At 35.1% G+C, this 21,313-nt stretch overlaps 1 protein-coding gene across 1 annotated transcript in view; it reads left to right on the forward strand.

Annotated features, from left to right (window-relative positions):
• The window catches only part of UGGT1 (UDP-glucose glycoprotein glucosyltransferase 1), a 128,473-nt gene that overhangs the window by 48,336 nt on the left and 58,824 nt on the right, over positions 1 to 21,313 (forward strand). The window contains 8 exon segments of the mRNA XM_069063350.1: positions 421 to 499; positions 2,887 to 2,987; positions 4,073 to 4,172; positions 5,618 to 5,678; positions 6,645 to 6,736; positions 8,057 to 8,207; positions 16,740 to 16,859; positions 18,398 to 18,483. Of these exon segments, the coding sequence (XP_068919451.1) occupies positions 421 to 499; positions 2,887 to 2,987; positions 4,073 to 4,172; positions 5,618 to 5,678; positions 6,645 to 6,736; positions 8,057 to 8,207; positions 16,740 to 16,859; positions 18,398 to 18,483 (790 nt within the window).

Raw genomic sequence — 21,313 nt, forward strand, 5'->3', positions numbered from 1 at the left:
TACCACTTAGAGTAAATAATACAAACTTTTATAGTCACTGTCAATATTGATGTTCATTTTTTTTTTTGTTTAGTTGGTTTAGTGAAAAAACTGCCTGTTGTAATGTTGCTGGTTTTGATATGGGGAGGCTTTCCATACTTCTTTTAAGTTCATGAATGTTGCATTTCATTTGTAAAGTTTTCTGATATTTGAGTAGAAAAAGCCTATTCTCACTTTATCAACAACAGAAACAACTGAAAAAAAATTTCCAACAAATACGTATCAAGACTAGCTAAAATTGAAAACTAACAAAAAATAAGCACTCAATGTTATCATTTTTATAGTCTCAAGCTGAATTTTTTGGATACCAAGCAAAATGCATAATAATATCTTATCAGTATTAGCGAGTGGTGATATGTATAATAACTTTTGCTTTTGTAGGAACTGAAACGAATGCTACAGTAATAGGTGAAAATGACCCTATTGATGAAGTTCAAGGATTCCTTTTTGGAACATTAAGGTATGACTACCAGCTTTAATCAGAAATAATCTCCTTGGTTAAAATTTCTTAGTTGCTTGCTTTTCCAAGCATCATAGGTTCATAGGATTGTTTTTGACATATTTATCTTGCCTAACTTTCAGGATCCTTGAATGAATGAATTTTAATAAAAATAGTAATTGTTTATTCTTTGTAATGCATTGTGTGGAGCACTAAGCATACAGATGGAAAGAGGGGAGGAAATAAGCATCATCCTACAGAGAGACCCATGGCAAGCTTTCTTGGATGTAGTCTCAAATGAAATTGCTATTGTCGATATTGTAATGAATATGTTTATGATTTTGAGTAAAGATAAACCATAATCACTAAGGCATATGTGTCTGCCTGATTTTGTGCTTTGGATCTATGACTTAGTTTCATATCAGCATAGTTGATCTCAATCTCCTGATGAATATTAGGAGAAATTGAACTATTTTTCTCAACTTTTTGTGTGGGAAACAGTTTATTTTAGCTTGGGGAAGTGATGGTAGATTTAAAAAATGTAAAAACAAAGTTATTTGGGGAATTACAGGGATCAACTATGATTTTATAAGCCTTAAATCCAAGAAAAATGCTCTTTTGTAGAAATGGGCTTTTTCTGTAAAATGAAGGGATTGGGTTAGATGATTATCTTTGAGGTTCCCTCTAGCTCTTACTATCATGGTTTCATAATTCTTTTATATACTCCAATACGTAGACATTTTAATGTCACATAAGGGACCTATAGAACAATACAAACTTTATTGTCAAGTGTATCATAACTTGGTGGTTATGTATAACTTGATCAGAACTCTAAAATTTTGTCTGGGCGTTATTTACCTTGTGTAGGATTATAGATGTAAGATCTGGAAAAGGACTTTAGAATCTATTTTTCTGAGTGTTCCATTTTATGAGTGTGGAAACTGAAGCCCAGAGAAGTTAAGTAACTTTTCTAAGGTTATATACCTTACTAAATAACACCAGATTTGAGACCAAAACTTGTGCTTTTGCCACTATACCACATATCGTTTCCATTTTCTTAGGTGTGAAAAAAAAGAGATGAAGTAGGAATCATCTTTGCTAATGGCTAGTATCAATTTTTTATTTACCTTAGCTTTAACATTTGCTAGACTTATATATGACTAAATCACTAACAGATGATTTCTGGCCTGTTATATGTATACTTTAAAATTTTTGTTTAACCTTAGCACCAATTAAACCATTATGTGGTCAAGAGCAAAATATTTTCGAAAAATGATTCACCAAGCTTCTGACAAATCAGACTTTTCCTTGTTAGTCTAATTATTGATTACTTATAAAATAAAGGTGCATGATGAAAATTATAGAGAACATAAGTGACTCCTTCTTACTGAGGAGCTTATTCATTTAAAATAATTTTTAAGGTAGCTAGTATAAATTTTAATGTAACTAGTCTAAATTAAAGAGGGATTTTCTATAGGTAGTGAAGTTTTCAGACTCTTTTCTTTATGGATGATATCATACTGATTTCATCAAGCTCTGGAACTTTTTAGAGCTTCCTAAATGACATAGGTATTCTTCATCAACTTAATTTTTTCTGTGGGGTTGTCCCAAAGCAGGAATGAGGGACAAGAGAAGGATACCCCACATGTGGCTCCATTGGGTCCACATAATATCAAAAGATACAGAAGACTTTCCTACCATGTTAGGTACACTTCCCATAATAGATTTTATCTTATGGATAAGAATTGCCTATGTGGGCACATGTGGATGTATCACAGTCTACCTTTTTGGAAAGAGTGGTTACATGGAAGTCAGTCAGTTGGAACTGAGGGACCCAGATATTATAATAAAATTTTTTTTTTCAGTTTTGTACACTGGAGTACAAATTGGCTTCACTTCCACCTGTTCAGATAATATAAACTTTTTCCTTGCAGTTTGGTATAAAAGGGCTGGTATAAGGACTTGGCAAGGCAATCTTGGACTAAATGCAATTTCCCTTGCTTATATATAAACTTTAGATCATCATCTATAAGAGCTGATATTGCTTGGGACATAAATGAAAAGAAACTCAGTAGCCCCAACTTTATTTCTGTTTAATGTTAGCCCAGTTGATCAAAATTGTTTTTGTTAATAAAAGTGTTTGTTGAAAAAACATTTTGATGAGTCTTGCAATTGTATATCTTTTTAATCTGTTTTTGAAATTTATTAACTTTTAGTAAGTTACAAATAGGAAAGAAGAGGAATTATATCACTATTTGATCACTTTTAGTCATAAAATTGAACAGAGCCTTAAAAAACAACAATCACATACCAGATGTTAACACAAATTTTATTTGTGTGCAAATTTATTTTGAATGAATAAGAGATAATTGGTACTTTGAATCTGACTTTCTTCCTATTTCTGTCAGAGAACTCCATCCTGATATGAAGCACCAGTTAAAGGAACTCCGGAAGCATCTTGTGGAAAGTACCAATGAAATGGCACCTCTGAAAGTTTGGCAGTTGCAGGGTATTACCAATCTGATGAAATGATATCCTACTTGTATTTTGGTTTAATTTTCTAATAGAGGAAACATACAATTTGGGGACTCTTTTAAATATATCTGGCATTTCTTCTGTGGTATTAGAGTTCATCAGAAATTTTGAAACCAGTTTTAATGACCGTAATAAATAATGAAAAGGCATTTTCAATATGTAGCCCTGGGACCAAATAGTTATAGAGAGGTATAGAGATAATGTAAAATTGTAGCATGTGTATATTAGTTAGAAATTCAGATACATTCACAGTAAATAAATTTTTTTAATGTGTTAAAATTTAAGCATGTAACATTTATGAATTATTTATATTGCTAGATTTTCCATTGACCTTTGAGTCAACTAGTAGCTCTGTTCCTAAAAAAGTTTCTCACTTTTTGAAGGGTATAAAATGTCACTTTTATGATGGAGTTTTTTTCTTTGTTCGTATTCTTTCGCTTTTAGCTATTTAGCAAGTTTTTTCTTTTTTCAAATCATAATTTTCCAGAAGTTCTGATAAACCCTAGTTTTGGAAATGTCATAAATCAAAAGGATGGTCTAGGTCAGGAGTGGGGACATGCTGCCTTAAGATGACATGTGGCATTCTAGTTCCTTGGGTGTAGCCTCTTGACTAAGTTTTATGGAACAAAATCCTTTTATTATTATCTTTGAAGTTTGGATTCAGTCAGAGGGCTGCACTTGAGGACTTAGAGGTCCATATATGTCCTGTAGGCTGCAGATTCCTCACTCCTGGTCTAGGTTCTGTCTCAGCAGTATTCAAGGTAGAAAGAAATTTAGAGAATATCGTTTTTCAGTAGCTAGATCCTAAAGGAACCAAAAAGTGGTGTGAAATAGATTGAACTTGGAATTGTGTTTTTAAAATACCATCCAAGGGTCTTGTCTTTTACCAATGAATGAGTGTGAAAAGTTTGTCAGTTATAAAGTGTCTGTGTGTGTATGCACATGTATGCTATGTATGTGAACATCAGTATACTATGTAACAATTGTTAACTTTTAGCATTTGACTGAGACTTTATGATTTGTTTCTTTTTTCTTTGTTTTCTTTTTTTTTTTTTTCAGATCTAAGTTTCCAGACTGCTGCCCGAGTCCTGGCTGCACCTCTTGAGGTAGCTTTGGTGGTTCTAAAGGATCTCAGTCAGAATTTTCCTACCAAAGCTAGGTAATACAGAGGAAAGCACAGGGAAATGTCCCTCTTTAATATAGTATCGAATGATAACCTGTCCTCTCATTTTGTTAAAATTCAAAATGAGGTTTATTAAATATAATAGAACTTAGAAAACAAGAGCACTGCATCAAGGAAGTTTTTAAAATGTCTATTCTAAGATTTGCTTAGATCTGCACTTAAAACAGAAATGTGTTTGAAATGTTAGGGAGATTCATGGGAATAAATTTTGTTGTGAACAGTTCTTATATGAAGTATGCCCACTTCCTCATAAAAGCATTGAAATATTGACATGATGTCTGAAAAATTAAAATGGCGTTTTAATTGAAATAATGCTATATCTTGAGAGGAAATCTATATGAAGAAAAAGGAGCAAGACCCTTATTTTGCTAATTTCCATTTTTTCTCCTTTACTTGCTAAGTATACTAGTAATTGTTCAACATGGAGTTTCTCTATGTTGAATCAAACCAGACACTATTCTACACATTAATGTAGAAGCAATATTTCAAAAATATGAGTTGGTGTTCCCCAAAACCCCCTGCTATGTTTAATCTGCATTATTTTTCTGCATTTGAATCAGATTATCAGTGCTTATATATGGTAGTGTGTACATTTTTTCTTAATTCTGAAGCTGTATGCAAGTTTGAATCAAAATTCTGAAGTACTCATTTTTCATACTTAATAAGCATTAGTCTTCTGTTTCATATTCCTGCGTGTTTTATCAAGGAATCAAAGTTAGTTCCCTTACACATTGTATGACTATTTTAAATCCTTATGAGGTTAGTGCTGTTATTTTGAGCTCTGATATGAGATATTTTGGAATTTTTTCTTTTTAATACGGTTTAATACAGAATTACCTGACAAAGCTTATCATAAATCTCAGTTAATTCTCAGTCATATCTTTCAGAGATATTGAATTGAACACATAAACACCACTAGTAAGTACTTAAATACAATGCTAAACTTGCTCATAGAAGTTTTTCATTCATTTTCTAGGCTTAAGAGATAACTTGCATGGCAACAGTATTTTTTGCCAAGAGTCTGGAAGCAACACCACTACTTTAGAATTCTTTATTATGGCTCTTCTTTTGGGACTAGAGAAAAATGTGGTATTAGGCAAGGGGCTACATACTCAGTTTTAAGTATTGTATTTTTTTTTTTTTTGCATTTTTTTGGAGGGCAGTTGGGATTAAGCAACTTGCCCAAGGTCACATGGCTAGTTTTTTTCTGTTAAGTGTCTGAGGCTGGATCCAAACTCAGGTCCTCCTGACTCCAGGGCCGGCGCTCTACTCACCTAGCCTCCCCCAAGATTTTATTTTTTAAAAACCCTTTTAGTAATAATTTTCTTAGTAGTGTATTCTTCAAAATCTGTTCCCTTCCATAAGCACATTTGATTTTTGATACTGACCCAAGCACCATATTCATTGTTTTGTTTCCTTAGAGCAATAACAAAAACTGCTGTAAATCAAGAACTCAGAACTGAAGTGGAAGAGAACCAAAAGGTAGCATCTGCCAGAAAACACCAACATCTGCTGGTTTGGGTGCTGGGTGGGGGTGAGACGGGAAGTCTCTTCCAAAGTAGATGCATGTTAAATTTAGTGTCTATTTAATCTAGGTGCTACACTAAGGATTTTCCAAATACCCCCCTTTTCCTTCCTTTCCTCCAGTGCTGTCAATTAAAATTTTTTGTATTTTGATTTAAACTTTTCCTTGACTTAAGGTCTTTTGTCCAAACAACTTAGCGTTGGCCATTTTCCCAGCCATTTTTGTAATGGAACAAGTGATAGAACTCATTGGGGTCTTTGGTCTCTTACATAAACTGCATTTCGTTGTTGACTTAATTAGTAACAAATTCAATAATGGGTTTTACTTTTGCTTTTTTTGGAGGGCAGTTGGGGTTAAGTGACTTGTCCAAAGTCACACGGCTACTTTTTGTGTTAAGTGTCTGAGGTCGAATTTGAACTCAGGTCCTCCTGACTCCAGGGCCAGTACTCTATTCACTGCACCACCTAGCCGCCCCCAATAATGTTTTTATGCTTGATAATTCCTTACTTAGTAATTAGTGCCTACTGAGATTGTTTCACTGAGATCTGAGTAATGCAGATGTACGGTGGCTCTTGCTTTGTTCCACTGCTAACCCTAGCAGGGCAAAATAACTGGTGGCTGCGGAGTAGAAAGCCATCACTTTCCATTGCTGTCTTTTATTAAGGAGCAGAAGCTGTTGCTGTTAGACACAAGACACGTCCATATTATTGTGATTTTCAGTTAATTTGATTTCTTATGATAGAGAAGAGACTTAATACTATATTCTCCCAATGTCCTAAAAATTGTGGGAAAGAAGGGTAACACTCCCCTCAGAGCTAAACGGCAATGGTAGAAAAGAGAAAGATACAAAATTGGCAGAAATTCTCCTTTTGAATGTCCTTTTGCATGTCAACAATGTCTTTTTTTTCCTTCTAAATTTTCAGTATTTCAAAGGAACATTAGGATTACAGCCTGGAGAGTCTGCCCTGTTCATCAATGGATTACACATTGATTTAGACACACAGGACATATTTAGGTATGGATATCAGCATTTTTCATTCTCTGAAAAAATTTTCTGTTCTACGAGTCTTACAGGATTTTTGCTCAGATGTTAACTTTATTTACTATGTATTAGAAGGCTTCCAGTATTAGATGAAGCTTACCTAAAGGATAATTGGGGATAGGCAGTTTTCTGTGTGATTTTTCTATATGAAAGATTACTCTTTTGTAATACACTATTACATGCAGTTGGTCTTCATAAATGTAGTTATGATGTCCATATACATAAAATGTAACCCTTTGCCCTCTTACCACTAAATATTTGTGTTCGCCATCTTGGCCAAAAAATCTAGTTGGGGTAGAACTGCATTTGCCAGTGAAGGCCCTTGGGTATGACTCTTCTGGACAAAAATGTTTTTGTTTCATTCATATTACTGGAAGGCTTCCAGAAATACTGCTGTTTATATTCACTAAAGTGTTATCCAGTAATATGCTGTTAATTGCCAAATTATGCTGAATTTTTTCCTTATGGCTGTATTCTAATTTATTCTTGATTTGTGTCAACCCATGTTTCTAAATTGGAATTTATCCTTTGACTCAAAACTTTTAAATAATAAATCTTGGGTCTTTAGTATTAAACCGCAGTTAGTAATGATTTGTAAGATGTAGTTATTTACAGTAAACCATCCATGTTGTCAGAATTAAGCTGCAAGGCCCACATGATGTTATTATTAACAGTCATAGAAAGCCAGTAAAATGTATATATTTTAAGAAGCTCTCTTAGGTTGTCAATATGGAAAGCATATACACACACCTGAGTAAGTATTAACTCAAGTTAAATATTACTTCCTATAAAAAAAGGATAAAGTACTTTGATAAAGTGATGAATGCATTAGATTTGTATGTTTTGATAGAATGACCCAAAGGTTACTTCACTAAAACCCTGACTGTGTTTTTGAAGCTGATATCACTGAAGTGAAGGCTTTTTCAGGTCTTCCTAAGATAGCAGGAAAGGTTTCAAAAAGGGCCTGACACATGGACTGGGTCTCTGTCTTGAGTTGTTGAGAGGGGTATCACCAGGGAGTTGACAGCCAACTGACAGACTTTTCAGTCATGCATATTCATAAGATTGTGCATTCTTTGTCAGTGGAGGGAGGACACACTGTACTAATGACATCACAAGCCTTTAAAAGCATTGAGATAATGAAAAGAATAAAGATTCTAGTCACTTTTAAAAATTTAAACCACCTATGGTATAGATTCTACCACTGTCTTTTTTAGTCTATCTGCCAGGATCAGATCCTGAGAAGCTTTCAAGTGTTTTTATGAATAACAACATTTCTCTAATTTATTTCAGCTTGTTTGATGTGTTGAGGAATGAAGCTCGTGTTATGGAGGGACTGCACAGATTAGGAATAGAAGATTTATCTCTGCACAATATTTTGAAACTGAACATCCAGCCATCAGATGCAGACTATGCTGTAGATATCAGAAGCCCTGCTATTTCTGTGAGGACTCTTTTAATTCTCATTTATATTATTCAAATATCATTAACATTTTTCCCTTGATTTTCTCTCATAAATTGCTATACCAATTACTCTATGACTATAAATCGACAGTGTGTTAAAACTCTTGGGGCTAATTTTGTTGTTCATTACTCAAATTCATATATAGCAAGACTGTTAACATATTCTAAATATGTTACATTTGTTCTTCATCTGTTTGTTTATAACTTGTCTTAGAGATGCGTAATGTTTGAGGAGTCATATCTGAGGGTTTCTTGAAAGAGAATATAGACTTTGTGTATTCTTGGTTGCCTTTAGGCCTTATCCCCAAAAACTGCCCTGAGCCTTTGTCACTCAGGGGATGGGGGGGGGGGAAGTTGTTTGTTTTTGGCTCCTTCAGCTGAAGCTCCTAAAAGATCTTAAACAATATATATATATATATAAACACATATAAATGTGTTTGTAGAATGGTAACTTTCTTTTAAAAAAAATTTTAAGCTTTCATTTAGTATTTTATTTTCCCCCAGTTATATGTAAAAGAAATTTTTAACATTTGATTTTAAAACTTTGAGTTCCAAATTCTCTCCCTTCCTTCCTCCCCACCCCCATCACCCATCTTGAAGGCAATCAATTCCATATAGGTTATACATATGTAGTCATTCAGACCCTTCATAATAGTCATGTTGTGAAAGAAAACATAGACAAGAAAAAAACTCAAGAAAAATAAAGTAAAAAAGTATGCTTCATTCTGTGTAGAGTGGTAACTTTCAAAGTGAAATATGAGCATTCTAAAGATCTGTAGGTGAGTCTAATATTCAAGTCACTAGAAATTATGGGGTTTTTAGATCATTTTTTTTTTTACTACACATTTGAATCTACTTTACAAAACAGAAAAATTAGTATTTTTAAAAAATATAACTAGGATAAGAATACAAAGATACATATATTCTCTTAAGGAATTTACCAGTATCATGTAGATTACAGAGTGCTTACAGGAAGCAGTGAGTACCTTAGAGAGGCTCTTTAACCTCTGGAAGATGATAATCCCATCTCAGTGAAGTCCATTATTATTTCAAAGACATTCTTTTAACTGCTCAAACCAGAAAAGTGAGAAAAATGGATGGATGTGGATATTGGACACATTGCAACATGAAGTTGGGTAGGGAGCCTGTATGTTCTATATATACTCTCTAGTATACATTCATAAGTGGTAGATTGATACTTCAAATGAACTTCAAGATGGATCTAGAATTGAATAGAAAGATATTAGACTAGACCTCATTTAGGAAATCATACCTCACTTTCAATCAGTCAGTAAACACTTACTATGCACCTACTATGTGCCAGCATCGTGCAAACCTCTGGAGATATAAAAATAAGATAGAAGTTAGTCCCTATTCTCAAGGAGTTTACAATCTAATTGTGGGAAGATAATGAGCATTTTTTAAATACCATATCACAATTCAAGTATTAAAAAATCAGTCTAGAAAAAGAAAAATTATATCTCCATTGTTGAGACAAAATTTTATCAAACAAATGGAAGAAAGTATAGATAAGATAACTCCAAGGCCACACAAAAAAACCCACAACAACAAAAAATTAACAAGATGAGATTTGAAAAAAAAGCATGTCTGTACAAAAATATTAATAGTTGCTTTATTTGTACTAGGAAAAAGCTGGAAGCTACCAATTGGCCCAATGGTTCAGGAATGACTGAACATGTCATAGGTCAACATAATGAAATATTATTGTTTCATTTAAAAAAGCTCAATTCAATTAAACAAATATTTATTACTTGACTTTTATGTGTGCTAGATACTTAAGATAAAAAGTCAAAAAGAAAATAGCTTCAGGGTTCTTATGTCGTATTAGGAAAAGATGATAAATTTGAAGCAAAATAGAAGCCATATTTTAATGTAAAGTGGAAAGACATAACTTGAAGGAGGGTTTACATGTTTGTAACTATACTAAAAACAACTTAAAGTGACGGCTAGGTAGTGCAGTGAATAAAGTACCAGCCCCAGAGTCAGGAGAACCTGAGTTCAAATTTGGCCTCAGACACTTAACAGTTATTAGCCGTGTGACCTTGGACAAGTCACTTAATATAAATTGCCCCACCTTTCCCCTCCAAAAAAGAAAAAAAAAAGAAAAACTTAAGATACCTTCAGGAGAGAAATTAAAATTTTAATGAATATACATGTTTGATTATATAATCATTGGTTTTGTTTTAAATTTGTTTTTTGCTGAGATTATAACCATCAACAAAAGCAAATTTTCATATACAAAAAAAATCAAACAATTTAGTTTTTTTATTTTATTTTATTTTTTTGCCTTTTGGAGGGCAATTGGGGTTAAGTAACTTGCCCAATGTTACATGGCTAGTTTTTTTGTGTGGGTGTTAAGTGTCTGAGTCTGGAACTGAACTCAGGACCTCCTGACTCTGGGGCCAGCTCTTTACTCTCTGCGCCACCTAGCTGCCCCTATTTAGTTTGTTTTTAAAGCCTATATTAAATTTGGAAGAATATTTTTGGGAATATCTTTCTTCCATGTTCCCTTCTGATTGATTTTTTTTTATCAAAATTTCATAAAGTTTGTTCTTTCTCTTATATCAGTTATGTTTATAATCTGATCTCCACTTTCTTATGCATTCCTTCATAATTGTTTGTATTTTTGATATTCTTTATATTTTGTTGTAATTTCTCATAGCACAGTAATATTTCGTTATGTTTGAATCATGATTTCTGGTAAACATGTTCATATACTATAATTTGCTTGGTAGCTGTCATTCCTTTGATAATTATTTGCTGAGCCATTCCCCACTTAGTGACCATTTGGATTATTTCCAGTTTTTTCCTTTTATGTATACTGTTACTGTAAATATTTTTGTACAAATAAAACTTTTTTTCTTACTTCAGTAATGTTCTTAGTGTTAGAATCACTGAATTGGAAGATATGAGCAGTTTTATAGACCTTCCTTTAAATTATGATAACTTGAATATGGGCACATCTGTGATCCCCGTTAGTTTGAAAAAATGGGAATTCCTTCCACCAATGCAAATTGCAACCTGTCCGTGACTTAGGCAAATTCTCAGAAGTTGCATAACATACATAGAGGTTTAATGACTTGCCTTGGACCTTTTTTCCTTAAAAATAATAATAATAATTAATTAGTTTTTAGTTTTCAACAATCATTTCCACAAGATTTTAAGTTATAAATTTTCTCCCTGTCTTTCCCCTACCCCCCCACCCCAGGATAGGAAGCATGCTGAATTCCCTTCCCCCAATCTGCTCTCTTTTATATCCTCCCTCATCTTCCCTCCTCCCGCCCCACCGCCACCAACTTTCTACTAGGGCAAGATGGATTTGTATATCTTATTTCTCAGTTGCATGTAAAAAACATGTTTTTTTAACATTTTTTTTTTAAACTTTGATTTCCAAATTCTTTCCCTTCTTTCCTCCTCACCCATCCCCACTGGGAAGACAATTCAATATAGGTTGTACATGTGTAGTTACGCAAAATGTTTCCATAGTAGTTATATTGTGAAAAACTAACTATATTTCCCTCCATCCTATCCTGTCTCCCATTTATTCTGCTTTGACTCTGTCCCTTTTCAAAAGTGTTTGCTTCTAACTACCCTGTCCCCCAGTCTGCCCTCCCTTCTATCATCCCCCTTCTTATCCCCTTCCCCCCTACTTTCCTGTAGGGTAAGATACCCTATTAAGTATGTATGTTATTCCCTTCTTAAGCCAGATTCAGTGAGAGTAAAGTTGACCCATTCCTTTTCACCTTCCTGCTCTTCCCCTCCATTGTAACAGTTTTCTCTTGCCTCTATTATATGAGATAATTTACTCTATTCTGTCTCTCTTTTTCTCCTTCTCCCAATATATTCCTCTCTCACCTCTTAATTTTATTTTTTATATATCATCCCTTCATATTCAACTGATTCTGTGTCCTCTGTCTATGTATACATGTACACACATACACATACACTTAAGTATGTATTTATACACACTTATACCCTCCTATATATACATATATTCCCTTCAACTATCCTCATACTGAGAAAAATCTCATGAGTTACAATTCTCATTTTTCCATGTAGGAATGTAAATAGTTCAACTTTATTTTTATTTTATTTTTTGCTTTTTGGAGGGCAATTGGGGTTAAGTGACTTGCCCAAGGTCACACAGCTAGTTTTTGTGTTAAGTGTCTGACCAGATTTCAACTCAGGTTTTCCTGACTCCAGGGCTGGTGCTCTATTCACTGCGCCACCTAGCTGCCCCAGTAGTTCAACTTTAATAAGTTCCCTATGATTTCTTTTTCCTGTTTACCTTCTCATGCTTCTCTTGCTTCTTATATTTGAAAGCCAAATTTTCTATTCAACTCTGTTTATTTCATCAAGAATGTTTGAAAGTCCTCTTTCATTGAATGACCATATTTTCCCCTGAAGCATTATGCTCAGTTTTGCTGGGTAGGTGACTCTTAGTTTTAATCCTAGCTCCTTTGACCTTCATAATATCATATACCAAGCCCTTCGATCCCTTAGTATAGAAGCTGCTAGATCTTGTGTTATCCTGATTGTGTTTCCACAATACTCAAATTGTTTCTTCCTGGCAGCTTGTAATATTTTCTCCTTGACCTGGGAACGCTGGAATTTGGCTATAATATTCCTAGGAGTTTTCTTTTTGGGATCTTTTTTAAGAGGTGATCAATAAATTTTTTCCATTTCTGTTTTGCCCTCTGGTTCTAGAATATCAGGGCAATTTTCCTTGAAAATTTCTTGAAGGATGGTTTCTAGGCTCTTTTTATGATCATGGCTTTCAGGTAGTCCAATAATATTTAAATGATCTCTCCTGAATCTCTTTTTCAGGTCTGTGATTTTCCCAATGAGATATTTCACATTGCCTTCTATTTTTTCATTTGTTTGGATCTGTTTTGTAGTATTTTGATTTCTCATAAAGTCATTAGCTTCCATTTGCTCCAATCTAATTTTGAAGGAATTATTCTCTTCAGTGAGTTTTTAAAATTCCTTTGCCATCTGACCAGTTTTGCTTTTTTTTTTTTTTAAAGCAATTGGGGTTAAGTGACTTGCTCAAGGTTACATGGCCAGTTATTTCTGGGTGTGGTGCTAAGTATCTGAGCCCAGATTTGATCCCCAGGTCATCCTGACACTGGAGCTGGTGCTCTTACTCGCTGAGCCACCTGGCCGCCCCTAAGCAATTGGGGTTAAGTAATTTGTTCAAGGTTACATGGCCAGGTGTTTCTGGGTGGGTGCTAAGTGTCTGAGCCTTGGATTCGATCCCCAGGTCATCCCGACACTGGAGCCATTGCTCTTACTTGCTGTGCTATCTGGCTGCCCCCAGTTTGGCTTTTTAAGGCATTCTCCTCATTGACTTTTTGGGCCTCTTTTGCCTTGGAGTTAGTCCATTTTTTAAGGTGTTATTTTCTTCAGTAAGGTTGTTGACTCTCTCTTCATGATTTTCTTTCATCATTCTCATTTCTCTTCCCAATTTTTCTTCCATTTCTCTTACTTGATTTTCAGAATCCTTCTTGAGTTCCTCCATGGCCTGGAATCAATTCATATATATTTTTTTTAAGCAATTGGGGTTAAGTAACTTGCTCAAGGTTACACCGCTAGTTATTTCTGGGTGTGGTGCTAAGTTTCAGAGCCCAGATTCGATCCCAGGTCTTCCTGACTTTGCGGCCAGTGCTCTTTGCGGCCGGTGCTCACTGTGCTACCTGGCCACCCCTAAACAATTGGGGTTAAGTAACTTGCTCAAGGTTACATGGCCAGGTGTTTCTGGGTGGGTGCTAAGTGTCTGAGCCTGGATTCGATCCCCAGGTCATCCCGACTCTGGAGCCGGTGCTCTTACTCGCTGTGCTACCTGGCCGCCCCAATTCATATTTTTCTTGGAAGCTTTTGATGCAGGAGTTTTGACTTTGTTGACTTCTTCTGGTTCCATATCTTGATCCTTTTTTTCCCAAAATAAGATTCTATGGTCTGATTGTACTTCCTCTGCTTGCTCATCTTGCCAGCCAATTACTTGACTTTTAAGGTCTTTGCCACAGTAGAACTCTGTTCCAGAGTGGAGAGAGCTGTGTCCCAAATTGCTGGGGTTTTTCCAAATTTTGTCAGAGCTATTAGGAGGGCACCCTCTCTACAGCCACCATAAACTCTGGCATACTGGCTGCATACCCCAGGATCACCACCCAACACCGCGACCCAGGTCCAAGCAGGTCAAAGCAAGAGCGATTACCCTCTGAATGGTTGTTTGGTCCCCTTATGATGTGCAGACCAGGAGCTCCAGAGGCAGCTACTTGGCAGCAGCTGCAGCCACCACCTGCTGCCACCTCTTGCCCTGGGGGCAAGGGCCAGGCTGTGCTTCTCTCACGCAATTCCAACAAAGTTCTACACTGACTTTTTACTTTCTCTTTGGTGGTTATGTGTTCAAAAGTCTGGAAACCGCCAAAGCTGCTGGTGATTTACTGTTCTGAAATCTGCTCTGGCCAGTCTTGCCACTGGTCGGGGCCACCCCAGGTCTGGGCCCGGGAGGCTCACGCATGACTGTGTTCAACTCCCAGTCTGGTGTTATAGACCCTTCCTGTTGACCTGCCAGGCTGCCTGCAGCGGGAGATTTATTTCTCTCTGTCCCTTCATGCGTTCTGTAGCTCTAAAGTTTGTTTAGAGTCATATTTTACAGGTCTTGAGGTGGTTGATGCTGGAGCTTAAGCAGGTTCCTGCTTTTACCCTGCCACCTTGGCTCTGCCCCTCTTGCCTTGACTCTTGAATCTAATTTATATCAAAGGCAGGATTTGCACTTAGTTCTTCCTGACTCTTAAGTCCAGAACTATATATATATTGTGCCAGTCTACACCTTATACTGGCATGTTACAATCAAAATGATTGAATCAATTTGCACCCACGCTGCAATATTCCTTTTTTCTCTACTGCTCTTCCAACAATGAATATTGTTATCATCTTAATTATTTTAGACAATTTAATGTGTAGGATAGTATCCAAATTGTTGTAGTTCACATTTTTTATTATTAGAGGATTAGGACATTTTTTTAGGTGATTATTAGTTAAAAAAAGAAATTTCTTCTGAGGACCAATTTTTGTGTATCCTTTTACCACTTAGGAATGAGGAAGATGAAACTTTAAAATTTGTGTTAGTCATTGGTTATGAATGAAAGATTTTTATCAGATGTTTATGGCAAAGATTTTCCCCATCTTTTTCTTTCTTTTATATTTAGGATGCACTTATTTTCTTCCCTTTCTAGCTTCCCCACTCTCCTCCCTGTTTGGCTCCCCTTTGTCTCCCATTTTAAAAGAAAAAAAACCCCTTTTTTAACAGATAGGTATGGTCACGTAATTCCAATTCTGTCAGTATCTTATGCTGCATATTCAATATATCTCTGCTATCAGGAGGTAGGTAGCATTCAGTGTCATGATCATCAGTTACATTAGTCAGAGATCTTAAGTGTTTAAAATTTTTTTGCTTTATAAAGTTATCGTTTATATTATATTGTATAATATTTATATATATTATCTAAATGTTTTCCAAGTTGTGCTATTATCACTCTGAATTACTACATAGAAACCATCCATTTGGACACTCCTTACAGCATTATATTATTCCATTGCATTCATATAGCATTATTTGTTCAACCATCCTCCAGTTGATGAGTACTTATTTAGTTTCCAGTTATTTGCCATTAAAAAAAGAGATATACATATTTTTGTACGTAAGAGGCCTTTTCCCCTTTCTTTGATCTCTTCAATGTATAGACCAATTAGTTGTATTGTTCAATCAAACAATGCATAGTGACTTTTTTGGGCATAGTTCAAAATTGCTTTACAGAAGTTATAACAATTCACAGCTCAACCAAAAGTACATCAGTGTACCTATTTTCCTGCAGCCCCTTCAACATTTGTCATTTCCATTTTTGTTACCTTTGCCAATCTGTTGGGTATGAGATGGAACCTCAGGGTAATTTTTAATTTACATTTCTTGGATTATTGATGATTTGGAGCGTTTTTTACTTCACTGTTGTTAGCTTGGATTTCTTCCTTTAAAAATTGCCTATATATATCCTTTGATCATTTATCAAATGAGGGATTGGTTTTTGTTCTTATAAATTTGAATTAGTTCCTTAGTCTTGGAAATGAGACCTTTATCAGGGAAACTTGGTACAATTTTTTCCCCTGATTAACTGTTTCCATTCTTTTTTTGGCTACATTGGTTTTGTTTGTGTGTGTGCACGTGGGGAAACTTTTCAGTTTTATCTAATCAATTTTGATGGCTGACCAGTACTTGAGTTCTGATTTGACAGCCTGTTGGAATGACTTATCTTTCATACTTAGTTTTATGTTTATATTACAAAATTCCTCATCAGAAGATCTTTAGGTTGCTGTTTTCCTTTTATTTCCTTAAAAAAAATTTTTTTCCCTTTAAAATGATGCTTGTGAAACTTAAGGTAAATTCTTATAGTTAACAATTGTAAGATCTAGGTTTTCTTTTTTTTTTTTCCAGTGGATCAACAACCTCGAAGTTGATAGTAGATATAGTTCTTGGCCTTCCAGTCTACAGGAGCTACTTCGACCCACCTTCCCTGGAGTTATCAGACAAATCAGAAAAAATTTCCACAATTTTGTAAGCAATGTGTTATTTATTTATTTATTCTTTTATTTTTGTCTTGGTAGACTTAATTGACCTTGATTTGATTCTTACCCTAAGCTTCTGTATTTCTTAAATACAAGAGATTCTTTCCCCCTGTTCCTACCTTTCTTTACTTGATGCTTTTAAAAAGATACTCATATTTAAAGGATTTTGAGAAAAAAACTGATAATTTTCAGGATTATAAATGTTGGCATGGAGTTGTTGTAGTTATTATTGGCTGTAAATATTGCTTTAAATCAGTACTATAAAATCTGGAAATGTCTTAAGCCTTTTCCATTGTCAAGAAATTAGGTAGCTTTAAGTTCAATATAAGCCTTTTTTTTAACTCAGAAAAGGCATATACATTATGGAGATTGTATTGTAATAATTTCACTTGGAAAGTACTTCTAATTCTTTATAATTTTTAGTTCTGGAAGGATTGTGAGATATTTCTGTCTTTTTTTTTGTAGAAATTACTTTTTTGGAAAAATGGATTTTTTCCCATTAATAATTAATTTTTCCAGTGGTGTACTTCAGTTTCTAATAATTATTTATACTTTTTTAAAATTTTGGGGTTTTTTTTGCTTTTTTTGGAGGGCAATTGGGGTTGTGACTTGCCTAAGGTCACACGACTTGTTTTTTGTGTTAAGTGTCTGAGGCTGGAATTGAACTCAGGTCCTCCTGATTCTATGGCCGGTGTTCTATTCACTTCACCACCTAGCTGCCCCAATTATTTATACTTTTGCATCATTTTCATGTTTGTAAGGAGAGAAATTAGAGCATCTTATTAGGGTTTTCTCCCCCTTAATTCTGTTGCTTTCTCACATTGCCATCTCATTCCCTAAAATAGTAGCCAGAAAGCTATTTAGTGCATTAGCAAATAAAACTCCCATAAAATGTAGAGAGGAAACCAAATCCTTTGACTAAAGTCTCATTTTACACACCTTATTTCTGAAACTGCTTCTGAGCTTCGTAGCCAAAGTCTTCTTGCCTTCTGTTTTTCTCTCTGCCCTTCATACTTGGATTATTTGGTACCAGATGAATATTTAATGAATAATTGCCTTTTGCTGGGTGTAAAGATTATTTATTTTTTAAGGTGAGAAAGTTGGATAAAGCACTGAAATAGGATTCAACCTGGGGTACATTTGTGATCTTGGCTGTAGTGAAAAGAGTATGATTTACAGACAAAGTGTTTGGGTCCAAATCTAGAACCCTCTATTTACAAACTCCTATCTTGAACCCTAGTTTAATTATCTGTAAAATGTGGATGTGGAATCAGATAATCTTAGGAATTCTTTGCAGCTTTAACTCCTATGATCATCTTATCTTGCGTTTACTGAAGTTTTTTTTTTTAAATGAATAGAAAATGGTAGTGATTTCTATTTTCCCATCTTCTGAGATGTGTGGTTTAAGAATAACTCTGGAGAAAGGTCATCTTTAATTATAAAGTTACAGTAGTATTTTCAGTCACATAGTGACTTCTAGTATAAATGCCATTTCACTAGTTCTTTTCTATTTTTCATTGTCCACAGATTATCATATTTGATCCAGCTCATGAAACTGCAGTAGAATTGATAAATGTAGCTGAAATGTTCCTCAGTAATCACATACCACTAAGGTAATAATACTATGTTGCTGATTTTAGTATGTGTATAATTGAGTTGAAATTTTGTTTTTCATTCTTAAATGATTTGATTAAAATACCTAAAGATAGGACTACAAGTGGCATTAATGAATTGTGATTAACTGGTCATTGATGAAGAAAATGAGTGTCTTTTTTGGCACAAAATATTGGATATTTTTTGAGCAAAAAGCTTGTTATCACTGGATGGTTGAAAAATAACCTGTCTTGGGGTGGCCAGGTAGCACAGTGAGTAAGAGCACCGGCCCCAGAGTTGGGATGATCTGGGATCCAATCCTGGGCTCAGACACGTAGCACCCACCCAGAAACACCTGGCCATGTAACCTTGAGCAAGTTACTTAACCCCAATTGCTTAGGGGCGGCCAGGTGGCTCAGCGAGTAAGAGCACCGGTCCCAGAGTCGGGATGACCTGGGATCGAATCTGGGCTCAGATACTTAGCACCACACCCAGAAATAACTGGCCATGTAACCTTGAGCACGTTACTTAACCCCAATTGCTTAAAAAAAAAAAAAACCTATCTGAAAATATTTCCTAGGTTTAGCCTGCTTTTTCATAGATATTCACATCACAAAAGATATTAATAAATTGCAACAGATTGAGGACTTTGTTGGTTTCTATAGGACTAAATATGGTTCATACCCGTTTGCAGAGACCTTTCAAATTAACAATGAATTGGGTTTATCTAGAAACTTCTATTAGAAAAAAAAATCAGGGTTTTTTGTTTTTTGGAGAGGGGAAGGTAGGGCAGTTGGGGTTAAGTGAGTTGCCCAAGGTGACACTGCTAGTTTTGTGTTGTATCTGAGGCTGGATTTGAATTCAGGTCCTCCTGACTCCAACGCTGGTGCTCTATTCACTGCGCCACATAGCCACCCCTAAGTTAGATATTTTAAACCGTGAATCAACAGGATTTTGTGAGGGACTGGATATAAAACACAAGTTAGAGTTGGACTTGTGGGAAATAAAGAAGTCTGGTGAAGGTTTTAGACATGCTAACTTGAGGTAACAGTTGAACCATATTTCTTATTGCCAGTATATTTTTTTTGGCAGAATAAGGTGTGATTATTTTGCATGTGTTCCTTAAGTTACTCATTGCTATACAAATTTGAGGGGATAATTTTCAATTTCCTAGGTATGGGAGGAGTATTGTTCTGCATTTTATTTTTCACAAATGTGACTTGTCTGCAAGATTTTAATTTTTCCTTATTTGTTGTGAAACTGTTGATAGTCCAATAAAATGTATTTGTAAAGAGCTTTGCCATATTAAGGATTTGATTTATGATGTAGATCAAAATATGAGACCCACTTTGCAGTGTAATGTAGGCTGCATTTGTTTAACTGTAATATTGAAAGCCTGTAAAGTGAGTTTTAAATCCTTGTTCTACAACATTCACTTTATGTGATAGAGTAAGGGATTGGACAAAATTACAGCAGTTTTAAGTGGACAGGAAATTGTCTCATTCTAAGCACACCTTCCTGATTACTTTTGCAGCTCTTACTACCTTACTAGTTTGGGTTTTTCTTTCTGCTGAACTACTGTGAAATGTGTATTTTTATGTCTGGGTTCATCCCAAAAAAGTTTTTAGTAGGGCTTGAGCTAGCTATTTTACCTTGATTGTTTAGAAGACAACAGAACTGTGAAATCATGGTGTTAGAGAACTTGACTATTAAAATTCCAACAATGTCTTGTTTCAGGAAATAGTTATTTTATTTGTTGCAAATAAGAATATATTTCTTTTAAAGTTGAGAGAATATTAGTCTGCTCAACCTCTTATATAACAGTTTTCTTTAGCTAGGAACAAATGTATGATAGTATATAAAATCATTATTTTCTTGTCTTAATTGCTGAAAATGCTAGTTATTTCTAAAGTACCACCACTGCTTGTACCAAGCCCACTTAAAAGTTTTTTTTTTTAATGGAAACGCACAAAGGTGCTATTTTTCTGCTTAAATAAGGATCATAGATTTAGAGGTTGTTTAGTCCAACTTTATAGGCAAGGAAAGTGACCCCGTGGGTTTGTCTAATGTAACACAGGAAGTGAGTGATAGAGCCAGGATTTGAGCCTAGACCCTCTGTCTCCAAGTAGAACACCTTTGCCACTGGACTATAAAGTCCCTTTTTCCTTCTGTACATGTGATCTTTTGTAGGTTACCCCCTTCATTACAGGCATTGTGGTGTCTAGGAAAGTTTAGAGGATTAGGAATCTGGAAACTGAGGTTCTAGGCTTGGCTCCCCCCCTCCCCCCCACCAGACTTGTACCACCCAGTCTTAGAAAAGGCACAGGGTCAGTTTCTTCATCTGCCAAATAGGATGATATATTTTTTTACCATGCCTGCTTTGTGAGATTCTGATGAGATAATACTTGAAAAAAACACTCTGAAAAGTTAAAAGGACTATACAAATAAGGTAGTCACTATTTCTTAATAAGAGAAATGCTTTTAGAGGAGACACACTCAGGGCAACTTTCCCTTTTGTAGCTGTATTGTTTATCTTTAAGTAGAGCAGTCAGATGGCAGAGTGAATCCAGTGCTTGGTAGAAATAAAATCAGGAGGACCTTAGTTCAGATGTGGCCTCAGACAGTCACTAGTTGTCTTGCCCTGGGCAAATTGCTTTGTCTCAGTTCCCTTAGTTGTAAAATGGGTGTAATGATAGCACCTACTTCTCGGGTTATTATGAGGATCAAATGGGGTAATTATAAAGTGCTTGCCTTAGCCACAATATCTGACACAGAGTAAGCACTATATAAATTTAGCTCTTTCTGTGTGTGTGTGTGTGTGTGTGTGTGTGTGTGTGTGTGTGTGTGTGT

This window comes from Petaurus breviceps, unplaced genomic scaffold (assembly GCF_028583685.1).
Source record: "Petaurus breviceps papuanus isolate PSGF00001 unplaced genomic scaffold, PetGlider_PUasm1.0 90556, whole genome shotgun sequence".
In the NCBI taxonomy this organism is placed as follows: Eukaryota; Metazoa; Chordata; class Mammalia; order Diprotodontia; family Petauridae; genus Petaurus; species Petaurus breviceps.